This window comes from Vigna radiata, unplaced genomic scaffold (genome assembly GCF_000741045.1).
Source record: "Vigna radiata var. radiata cultivar VC1973A unplaced genomic scaffold, Vradiata_ver6 scaffold_194, whole genome shotgun sequence".
Taxonomy (NCBI): Eukaryota; Viridiplantae; Streptophyta; class Magnoliopsida; order Fabales; family Fabaceae; genus Vigna; species Vigna radiata.
In genome coordinates, this window is record NW_014542196.1 from 328884 (window position 1) to 341023 (window position 12140).

Below are 12140 nucleotides of genomic sequence, written 5' to 3' on the forward strand. Positions count from 1 at the left end.
TTGTTTTAATTTTATTCATCTTTTGAAACTAAGTTTAATTTTTATATAAACATTAAACTAAAAATTTTATTAAAATTTACATTTTTATTAAATTTCTTTTAATTATCTTTAAACTAATCCTAACTATATCATTAAAAGGAAATATTAGATTTATGTTTAATTTTTGTTTCACGTAAATGACAGGGTTAGAATAAGTTTGAAATTAGAAGGAAATTTTTAAATCAACTATAAACCTATTTTTTTACATAAAGCAAAAGTTAAAAATAAATATAATAATTTCCTTTAATAATATAATTGTAATTGGCTTAAAAATAACGAAATAAATATTAAATAAAAATTTGATTGTTAATAAAATTTTTAATATAAAATTTATGTAAAAATTAAATTTGGTGGAGAATGAAAAAATTATGACTAAATTAAATAAATCATCGAAAAATTAGAGTAAATTGAATAAAGTTAACAAAAATTGAAGCTGAATTAAATCTAAGACATTGAAACTGAAACATGGCATTAATATTTCCATAAGAAATAATGATACTGACTTAACACAAAATAATAATACTAACATGATATATGATACTGATTAACTTAACACCATAACTAACATATTTTTAAATTAAAAAGAAAAAACAAACAAACACTTAAGATATACTTTTCACTTTCTATTAACTATTTAAGTGTGGTTATAAAAATATTAAATTAACTAAAATTGATAGAAATTAAGACTTTAAAATAAAAAAATTAAACTAAACAAAATAGACGAAAATAAAAGTAAAATTATATTTAAGTTAACAAAAATGAGTTCCATTTATTTAAATGAAAAGATAAGGTAAAAATGCTAAATAAGTCTATTCCCTGTCAAAATAATTTTTTTCATAATAGAATTTAAATTTTGTTTTAAAACGTGAACAACAATTCCCTTCAAAACCCGAATAAGCTAATAATAGAAGTCTTTTTGTATTTTTTTCTTTATCTCTTTTGCCGACAACGACGTCGTTCTGACCATCGGCGCCGTTATCCGATGGCGAACCTCCAACTGCGAAGTTTAGAAAATACTAGTATAAATATCATTCACAATGGCCCCGCATAGAAAACACAACAGAAAGCGATAGAAAGTTACCGTCACCGTTCTCTCTCTCTCTAACTTTCTATCACACACGCCATTAACGCATTCATTTTCTATTTCTCTCTCTCACTCTCACACACACACACACATTAGTGTTAGTGTCGGTTCCCAACTTCGATTCACGCGCACAGTACCGACGGAACTTCTCTCTCTCTCGTGATGGATTTCGACTAGCATTGCGCTGTGAACCCTCGCGAGCTCATTCTCCAACCAGATCGAAGTTCGATTTCTCTTTCTCGCGCTCGTATGCTCTCTCTCTTTCAATGTTGCTTTTCAAACTGTTTCTCACTTCGCTCTTTGCTTTGCAGGTTTGTTTTCGCTCTCCGATCTGCAATGACGCCGAGGAGAGGGTTTTCCTTCGCAAAAAGCAGAGGCAAGGGCTCCTGCTTCCCCGTTCTCGGTTTCATTCTCCTCTGCGTTCTTGCGCCGGTGGTTTTCTTCCTTGCTCGGGGACTCTACGCTGCTGGTTAGTTCGGTTGCTGTTTTTCTTTACTTTGTTGATTGTTGTTTTGTGCGTTTGAAGATCTGTGTAGTGAGTAATATTGACTAGTTTAGTTTTTTTGAACGGTTTTTGGTTTAGTTGTGGTTTTAGTTGGGAAGTTAAGTGTCTGTGGTAGTAGTAGTTTAGTGATTAGTTGGAAGGGCGTGTGGGAGAGGGAGAGGGCTTTGTGAGAGTGAGTGTAATGCTTGGACAAGCGTCTGTTGCGCCGAAAACGATTTTAAATTTATGAAGAGTGTAGAAACTACAACAGGTGGGTTTAAATGCTTAATTGGAGATGCTGTGAATGGAATTTGTTGGACACGCGTTTGGATAGGATTTCTGGAAGTGTAGTATGCGATTGGAGTGTTAAGTTGGAAGGGCAAGGTCAAAGGGAGAGGGATTTGTCAGAGCGTGTGCGTGGTTTGGATGGTTATCTGTAACGCAGAAAATTACGTTAACTTTGTTAAAGTCTAGATACTACAACTGGTAACATTTTGTTTAGATTCAGAAAATCACGCCAAACATGCAAATAAATGCTTAAGCAGACATGCTGTGACTGGAATTGGTTGGATACACATTTGAATGGGATTTCCGCAAGTGTAACATGTGGTATGACACGTCTGTAATGCAGAAAACCAGACTAGATTTGTTAAAATGTGGAAGCTGCAACTGGGGTTATTTGTTTTAGATGGACTATAGGATGGGGGGAAGCAGATTCATGTCTCCCACTAGCAGAAAAGGTTACCACCGACAGATGAGTGGCCTTTTTGATGGAGGGCTGAGATTTTTTTATTTTATTTTTTGTCTATCCCTGTTTATCCCTTGAAGTTTCTCTTACTTCATATAAGCAATTAAGGTTGTGCATCTACAATGATGTATCTTAAAATTGACTTGCAAGAAAAGGTTTGTATCTAGTTATATATTATTTGATCATATCTTTTGTTGATGCGAGATTTTCAACACACCCTCTCATGTCAAGGATTACACATCTCGAGCTTGGGACCAGAGGTTAACTTAATAGTGAGTGGTGCAGTAGGCTTGACAAACTTGACTAGAATAGACTTTGAGTGAATGTGACACCATATTATGGAAGTGAAGTTTAAGTCTAATTCAACATCACAAAATCAATTTGTTAAAGTGAGGTTTGAGCCTACCTTTATAGTATTATTTGACCACATCTGTAGTTGATATGAGATTTGCAACATAACTCCAACAACAACAATCACCATGGCAAGTCTCCATTGCAATCGTCACCGTCACTGATAACCTAAACAGAAACCACCACCAATCAGGGGTAGATGGAAAAGGTGGTTGAAATGTTGGGATAAGAGAAAAAAAAATTGAAAAGGAAAAAGTGGAAAGGTAGAAAAAAGTGTGACCATTTATTAAAAATAAATACTTTATCTAAGGGTCAGGATTTTATTAACCATGGGAGGAGATATGGATGGGTTTCATCCCCTAGCCTTTGCCTTGTTTTTAATTCATTGTTGTGGTGTGGACATTTAGATGATGGAAGGGTTTATGTTTTTGTTGCTTTTGAATTCCTAACTTTTTGCCTCATGTGGTGAAAAGGCAGCCAAATTTTCTTGGACTAGTGAACTATTATATTTGTGCCTATGGTGTAAAAAACTTAAGTGCTTTTAGTGTGGTTGTAAGATTCCTTGAAGTTTGTGTCTTGTTCTTGTCCTTCCCCTTTATTCCAAAATTCCTTTATTTTGAGATTGGGCATCTTCAGATTAGGGACTATAGTGACAGTTGACATGATGGTCATTGAATTTTTTAGTTGTGATCGATGATAGTGTGAATATAAAGGCATGCCCTCTCACTAAATAGAGATGCTTAAAATTTGTTCATTAAAATGTTATGTTGAGATTACTTAATATGATTGCACATTTATGTGATCCTCATATGGAAATCCATGCAAAGAGGGGTATAATGTTCAGGTTTCAATTTGGTAGGTGTGCATGCTTAGTTTTGGCTTTTGTACTGGTACTTTCATTTGGCTTTATGTTATATTTAGTATCACTAGTGAAATGGAAAAAAGTTCATAAATAAAAGTACTTTCTAGCTGATGTTCTTACTATACATTGCACATTTTTTATAGTGTGTTTGGATACGACATTTTAAGAAGGTAATTCATCTTTTTAGGGAATTTAAAATGCTTTATGAAAAAATATGTTGTTTGAGTGAGGAATTTTGGAAGAATTTGAAATTCTAGAATTTCATTAGAGTAATTGAATTACTTAAAATTAAAGAATTTCAAATTCCACCTAAAAATTAAGAATTTGAAATTCTTCATATTCTTAAATTTATATTTTGGTGTTTTTAGTTTGGTCGACCTGGGTGTGGATTGATTCGGCTCAACTTAGGTCTAGATAAATTTGGCTTGACCTAGCTTGAGATTGACCCAACTTAGTTTGACATGGCCTTAATTCGATGTCTCAACCCAACTTGACTTGGCTAAAACCTGAACTAATCTGTCTCATCCCACCTAGGGCCCAACTTGTCGTAGACCTGGCCCGAGTTGCAACCATATGAACTTGATTCGACATGGGCCTAGCCCAACTCAACTGAACATGATTTGCCAAACTGGGCATGACTTAAACAAGGGTTGACTTGGCTCAATTTGGGCACGGCTTGACTAGGCTTTGACCTGGTCTAGACTGACTCAACTCAACTTAGGCTTGACTTGACTTGGTCTTGATCAAGCTAGGCCAAACCTGTTCTTGATTAAGCAAGGCCAAATCATGTCTTGATCAAACTAGGACCCACTTGGGCCTAGCCCAACTCAACTGAATGTGGTCAACCCTGACTCGTGAACGTGGACTCGCTCTAACTCGATTGAAGGTGGGATGCCCCAACTTGGACCCAAATTGACTTGGTTCACTTGGGCTCGACTTAGACTCAAATTGACTCGGCTTGACTTAGGTCCAGGCCAACTCTACTCAACTTGGACTCAACTTGACCTGGTATTTATCAAGCTAGCCCTAACTTGGTCTTGATTAAACTAGGATTTACCTGGTCTAGCCTAATTCAGTGAACATGGTCAACCCCTTGGATGAACATGGACCCACCCTGACTTGACTGGATGTGGGATGCCTTAACTTGGGCTTAGCTTGTACCGTGACTGACTTAGCTTAGTTTGGGCTTGACTTGGGGCCAGACTCAACTTAGCCTACTCGGATGGACTTGGCTTAACTTTGACTTGTGTTGACTCAGTCTGAACTTACATGAGCTTGATCTGGTTCTATATTACTTGGGTTTAGCCTAATGTAGTATTTCATAACTTGAAAATAGTATTGTTTAATATAAATTGAGAAAAAGTTTTGGAAATATAAAATGAGAAAATTTGAAGAACTTTGACCAAAAATAACATCAGTCATGATTGATTATAAAAGATTATCGGTATTGATATTTTTTAATTCTTAACAATTATTTGATATTTAAATAGTTTTTTAAATTTGGTAGTAGTTGAAGTACATTATCCAAACAAAAAAGTTAAAATTCACTAAATTTAAATTGTCTTATCCAAATAGAACATTTGAAATGAAATTCATTCAAATTCAATGTATTTGAATGTCTTAAAAATTGTAAAATTCCTTATCCAAACACAAGGTTAGATGTCTTAAAAATTGTAAAATTCCTTATCCAAACATAAGGTTAGAGATATCTCAGGGTAGGATTTGAGAAAAAAGAAATAAGATGAAGTGGTGTCTTACACTGCTGGAAAAGGTGTTTCAGCCCAGGAGTAACCATGTTAACAGGGATGCCAATTTGTTTTGGTTCCGGCGATAAATATTTGGTTACTGTGGACGGTATAGAAGTGGAGGTTTTGGAGGGAGAACTTATGTCATTATTATTTAAGGTAACCTTATTTCTGATAAGGATGATGATTTCATACTTGCTTTAGAAAAAGGCCTATACACGTAAACAGGTCAGGTTTAGACTTTGTTTTTTTAATATGGTCATGTTCAGCCCTACCAAAGTCTGGTCTAATTTTTGGCTTATTTTCACCTCTAGTAGCAGCCTTTACAACATATGGGCCTCCTTTCTGCCATCAGTTTGCCATGCTACGACATTGTTTCTGTTCACTGGCCCTTTTCTCACTGGGGTTTCAGCCATTGGGGTGAGCAGTGACCCTTATTTTTTCTTTGACTTCCTTTGACCAAAGTTGATCAGCCAGTCCTCCAATGCTGCCTATTTCTGGAGTGTTACTGTCAGAACAACTTAACATGCAAATTCTCCTGGATTATTGCTTATGTGTGCGCTACCATTGGCCATCTGTTCATGACGCCTTTTGATTTATTTGACTCGATGGCCTTCCCAGGAACCCTTTTGAAGTTGTCTGTTGCATGTTTTATACATATTTTGGCTGTTTTCCATTGCTGGCTGACGTTTTTTGCTACTGTTTGGGGTTGAATGCATGAAATGTATCAAGGGCTTCAACAACTAAAAGTGTTGGCCCATTTTGCACAGTCTCTCTGGTTGACAAGGACTTTATTATTAACAAAGGATCTTCAAAATATATTTTGGGTGTCAAAATTATTTTTATAATTATATAAAAATTTTGAGATGTCAAATATATAAAATATACTAAATTTAAAAATACTAGTAAAAACAAAGGTGCTATGCTCATGTGTGTTCATTTTTTTATAACAAAAAAAATAATGAAATTATAATTATAAAAATAAATATAAATAATTTTTTCAATTTAATTATAGATAGTTTTTATTTATTTTGTAAATGATTTTTTATTTATTTAGTAGATTATTTTTATTTATTTAATTTTAAAAAGTAGTTAAATTTAAAAAAAAAAAATATTTAAAAAATCAGTTAAAATTAAATAAAACGGTAACTTGAAGGGTAAAAGGAAAAAAAAAAAAGGTGAACACCAAAAAGGGAATCTCCTTTATATATAAGCATAAATATTTTTATTTATATACTAATTTGTACATGTTCAGAGAAAATTTTGGAAACCCAAGGCTCCCGTCAAACATAGCTTAGATCTACCACTGCCTATATTATATGCGATCTATAACAAGGGTATGTAATGAGTTTAAAGCTCAGTAAGCTTTAACTCAAGGGTGACTGTTAGAATACAAAGAAGATTTCTTTAGTTTATTACAGAATATCATAAATTTTTTCGTATAGTTTGTAATCTTAGATTATCCTTAGGATTAATTTCCCATCCTATAATATCTTTTAAAATAACTTCGTAACAAGCTGAGTGCTCTGGCATATATGCTATAGCTTGAAGGGGAGTATGAATTTGATTAGATGTGTAGTTTATCTTTTATATAAGATAACCTAAGATTAATTTATCTTTTAGATAGTCTTTAGATAATATTTTATTTTTGTTTATGTCTCTATATGGATACACATTCTGTAACTCAACCCAACAAACTGAATAATACAGATTCATATAAGATTTATAAAGGTTTATCTTCCGTCCTTGTTGGTAAATAAAGTACCAGATTGAGTGGGATGAAGAGAAGAAAGGATATCAGTTTGGTTCTTGTATTTAAGAATTTCCTTTTTATCATTTTGGATCAATTTCCATACTTGCATACAAATAAGTCTACACCTTTCCTCACATTGCACTTGTGCGAAATTCAATCGGTGTGAGGTCAATGCCCAACTGCCTGTGTCAATAAAAACCAAATTGGGCCTTTTAAACCCGAGTAGAAGAATCACCAGTCCAGACAAGAGGCCTCTGAGGCTCTGTTGAGGATAAGCTAAAAAAAATGAAATAAATCACAGATGGGTTGACAAAAACAATCCAATTGAATAACTCACTTATGTATTACTCACTAGGTCTGCACTTGTTAGGAATCTGAAGTTAGAAACCTATCTCTCTCACTTCCCAGCACATCCAATAGCCACAACACAAGAATTGAGTAAAGAAAGTATGTTATTCACAGTAAAAGAACAAAGAATACAATCTAGAATCCAGGAGCTTAACCTCCTTCACCTGTCAACGCAATCGAAGCAGTCTCTCTCCCCTGAAACTACAAAAGAGGTCTCTTATATAGACACCTGTCCCGCCTCCCTTAACCATTCAGCAGTTAAGTATTCTTTCTTATTTCTCTGTTCTTTTTCTCTTTTCCTATACTCTGTAAGTCCTAACAGCACTCCTCACAGTGGGAAAAACTCAGCACCGTGAAAAACTTTGTAACTTTAACAAGTGATATAAAGATATCTTGTAATGTTAATCTTTATTAATTTGTCTTCTCCTCTCTTAGACCTTAGAAAAAGTTGTCATGTATCTGCTAACATATTATACACTCTATCTTCATTGATTGTTTGTGGATAACAGAAGTAACTTTTAGTAGTATGCTTCATTTTGCTTGATTGAATTTAATATGTATAAAGTGATTTAAGTTCTTATTAACATCTCTATTTATTTCTCTAAATAGAAATAATCATCAGTTCAAGTTAGTCTGATACTTTCCGTGGATTGTGCAGATCTAGATTATATTTCGGATGTTCCACGTAAACAGGTAGCCTGTTTTATGTCATATTGTTATATTATAAAACAAATACTTGATAAAGCTTCTAGGTTTTTCTCTTCTGCCTTTAAGTAAATGTTTGACTGCTATAGGTTAGCAAATGGAGAGAATGGCAGGCATTGCAGGATCTTAAATCACTTCTTTCAGAAGAGGCAAGCAAATACTTATAAAATTTAGGCTATTCTTCCATGTTCATAACTTTTATTTCATGTAAGAATATTTATTGGTTTTCTAATAAATATGATCTTTTAGGTCCTTAATGTTATTGTATCCAGCACGAATGATTTGGGACCTTTCAGTCTTGACAATTTCAGAAAGAATTTGTCTGCTTCATGGAGAGTTGTTGGATTAGAAACTTCAAACAGTACACAGGAGGTTTGGAAGAACAATGTGCTTCTTCCTGGAGCTCTCAATCCTAATTTTTGTTTTTAAAAACAGAAGGCGTTTTTGCTGTGTAGATGCTAAACGTGTATTTCTTTTTTGTTACAGCTAAACCAACCAACACATGTTAGACAAGAAAAGCCAAAGATGAAGGATGTAAGATCTTCAGGTGGTATCATAAATTAGTATGCTCTATTCTGCTCCTTACTTTACTTTCTAATTTTCTTTTTGGTTAATGCAGATGGTGTTCCTTTGTGGACTGATAGTCCTGCACATGAAACCCGAAGGGTGAGCATCATTCTTTGATATTTGTCTTCTGTCTCACTAGTTTTTTGTTGGGGTAAACAATAGTTTTGTGTTAATTGGCACAGTGGATATGTACTCTGCCTTATTTTCCCTTTTTTTTCTGTCAAGGGAAATGTGATTTTTCTACCTTCAATTGCTTGAAATTTGCGCAGCAAAAGATGTCATTTTATTCAGATCTTATTGAACCATTGAATTTTATAATTTAATACTCACTTACATTATAAATAATATTTTACAATATCTCTATTTATTCTATTCTTTGTAAATTTACTCACTAAACTAATTTACCCAACACTGGTGCTACGCCAACTTTCCCATTGATGAAAAAGATGGAGTAGCACATTTGTAGAAAAGATAGTAGAAACTTGCCTTAGATTGTTTGGGCGTGTATGGAAAGAACATATTCAGACCACAATTAAATAAACCTGTTTCATGTTTTTTATAATTTTCTTTGCAGCATTTAATAGAGAAGAGGCGTGAAAAGCGTGCTGCTGAGTTGGTAAAAAAGGATAATGTAGTAACTGTAAAACTTGAAAACGCAGCTATTGAACGCTCAAAATCTGTTGAGTCAGCCGTTCTGGGGAAATACAGCCTTTGGAGGAAAGAAATTGAGAATGAAAATGGTGATTCTACCGTTCGGTTGATGCGAGACCAGATCATTATGGCTAGGGTATATTTAAGCATTGCAAGGATGAAGAATAAGGTCGAACTTTATCAAGAACTAATTTTCCGGCTCAAAGAGAGTCAACGTGCCTTGGGTGACATAGTTTCTGATGCGGATCTACATCACAGGTTTGAAGCCTTGTGTAATTTTATAGAAGGAATGCATTTATTAGCACTTTAATTCTTTTGAATTTGCTGACTTAACTAGTTGAGTGTCTAATTATCTCTAGTGCACATGGGAAAATAAAGGCTATGGGTCAAATTTTGTCAAAAGCAAGGGAGCTATTGTATGACTGCAAATTGGTCACTGGAAAGCTAAGAGCAATGCTACAGACAGCTGATGATCGAGTTAGGAGTTTGAAGAAACAGAGCACATTTCTCAGTCAGTTGGCTGCTAAGACCATACCAAACGGAATCCATTGCTTATCCATGCGCCTTACCATAGATTACTACCTCCTTCCTCCTGAAAAGAGAATGTTCCCTCGAAGTGAGAATCTGGAGAATCCCAGTCTTTATCACTATGCACTGTTTTCAGACAATGTCTTGGCTGCCTCTGTTGTTGTCAACTCAACTATTACGAATGCAAAGGTGACTTGGACTGTCTTTTTAACAATACTATGTGCAAGTGCATTGTTTCCTTTATTATATATTCCAAATAATTGTGCCTTGACATTAGGACTAACATATATTGCACGTGAAATGTATCTATAACATATATCCGGTCCTCATTGTCTTTATGTTTAATATCTTGGACATTGCAGGATCCTTCAAAGCATGTTTTTCACATTGTTACTGATAAACTAAACTTTGGTGCCATGAACATGTGGTTTCTATTGAACCCTCCTGGAAAAGCTACAGTCCATGTTGAAAATGTTGATGAGTTTAAGTGGTTGAACTCGTCCTACTGCCCAGTCTTGCGGCAGCTCGAATCTTCTACAATGAAAGAGTATTATTTCAAAGCAGGCCATCCAAACACACTTTCTTTTGGTGCTTCCAATCTTAAGTATAGGAATCCAAAATATCTCTCAATGCTCAACCATCTGAGATTCTATCTTCCTCAGGTTTATCCAAAGTTGGATAAAATTTTATTTCTTGATGATGACATTGTTGTTCAGAAGGATTTGACTGGATTATGGGATGTGGATCTTAATGGGAAAGTAAACGGTGCTGTTGAAACGTGTGGTCAGAGCTTTCACAGATTTGACAAATACCTGAACTTCTCCAATCCGCATATTGCAAGAAATTTTGATCCAAATGCCTGTGGTTGGGCATACGGGATGAACATATTTGATCTGAAGGAGTGGAAAAAGAAGGACATCACCGGTATATATCACAAGTGGCAGAATATGGTAAGCAGTTGAACGAAACATTGGTTTTACATAAATTGTCTATTCTCACACAAATAGAATATCGATACAGATTATTCACCAACTTTCGTTTTTTCTGTCTGGTTCTAGAATGAAGACAGGGTGCTGTGGAAGCTGGGGACATTACCTCCAGGGCTAATAACGTTCTATGGGTTGACACATCCGCTAGACAAATCATGGCATGTACTTGGTTTGGGTTATAATCCAAGTGTGGATCGATCAGAGATTGATAATGCAGCAGTTGTACACTACAATGGTAATATGAAGCCATGGTTAGAAATTGCCATGACAAAGTATCGGTCTTACTGGATCAAATATGTCAAGTACAGTCATCCCTATCTTCGGACCTGTAAGCTAAATGAATAACCCTTCATAATTTGGTCCCAAATACAGAGAACAATTCTCTCTATTTTCTCCAGCCTTCCCTACTTTCTCTCACTTTTCTGGCTTTGTTATTTCATCTGCTAGAATGATGATACATGTCTTAGAGCATAGGATGGGTAGGGTAAGCTCGTGTTATATATTTGTCCCCATCATCCATTTTTTCTATCAATTCATTTAAATTGTTCACTACACTCACCCATTCGAAACAAGGTACAGAAGTAGTGCACCTTGTTTACATAAAAACTCCTCATTGTACCATACTCTGGTTCTCGGATAGGACTAGAAATCAAACATCACATTTCTGTATTCTTTGGAACTTAATTTCTTCTGTTTTAAGGGTTTATTTCTATGTATAGATGTTTTTAAACTCTCTAATCATGGACTTTTCAATACTTTGCCTTGCTATTCCTAATTTTCCTTTTTCATTAATTGGGTAAGCTTCCACTGCTCCAGTTTGGCACTTTGGTGATTTTTAGTAGAGTATAATTTCTTTTATTTTTTTGTTGCATGTATTTATTTATTTTTTTTATGGAAACTAAATACTCATTTAATAAGATTTCTTCAGTAAATGTAATATTTTATGCATATTTCTTTGTCAAATAATAAATTAGAATTTCTGAATTTATGCTAATTCAGGACTTGAATCCAAAGAAAAAAATAAGCAAAAGTAAGACATTACATTCCATACAAAGTCAATGAACCGAATTTTCATTATGAAAATGGTATGGTGATCCACTTAGCAGAGCACTAGAAGCAGCATCCTGTCCCAGTTCCTCAGTGTAGGCATAAGGAGGATCTCTTATGCAAAGGCGATGATAATCATACTCGTTAAGAACAACATTGAGCACAGAAACACATGGATAAATTGGTCAGTCGATTACCTCATTTTGTTTCATATTGCAATTGGTCCATGGGTTCCTAGA

At 34.5% G+C, this 12140-nt stretch overlaps 1 protein-coding gene across 2 annotated transcripts; it reads left to right on the plus strand.

Annotated features, from left to right (window-relative positions):
* Nucleotides 1-1066: 1066 nt before the first annotated feature.
* Nucleotides 1067-11622, plus strand: LOC106779377 (polygalacturonate 4-alpha-galacturonosyltransferase-like). 2 transcript variants are annotated; one of them, XM_014667468.2, is made up of 11 exons: nucleotides 1067-1346; nucleotides 1435-1592; nucleotides 8073-8107; nucleotides 8209-8268; nucleotides 8369-8506; nucleotides 8606-8666; nucleotides 8739-8785; nucleotides 9261-9595; nucleotides 9697-10054; nucleotides 10228-10815; nucleotides 10924-11622. In XM_014667468.2, exons 2-11 carry the CDS (start codon nucleotides 1460-1462, stop codon nucleotides 11197-11199), a joined length of 2031 nt encoding a protein of 676 aa, XP_014522954.1. In that variant the 5' UTR covers nucleotides 1067-1346; nucleotides 1435-1459; the 3' UTR covers nucleotides 11200-11622. The 2 variants fall into 2 exon arrangements, with proteins under 2 accessions (XP_014522954.1, XP_014522955.1); XM_014667469.2 differs by having other exon boundaries at nucleotides 1069-1346; nucleotides 8369-8491.
* The last annotated feature ends 518 nt before the right edge of the window (nucleotides 11623-12140 follow it).

Coding starts and splice junctions, on each gene's coding strand:
- LOC106779377 (XM_014667468.2), top strand. CDS start 1,460: ATGACGCCGAGGAGAGGGTTTTCCTTCGCAAAAAGCAGAGGCAAGGGC. Junction 1,593..8,072: donor TCGGGGACTCTACGCTGCTG/GTTAGTTCGGTT, acceptor TGGATTGTGCAG/ATCTAGATTATATTTCGGAT. Junction 8,786..9,260: donor CTGCACATGAAACCCGAAGG/GTGAGCATCATT, acceptor TTTTCTTTGCAG/CATTTAATAGAGAAGAGGCG.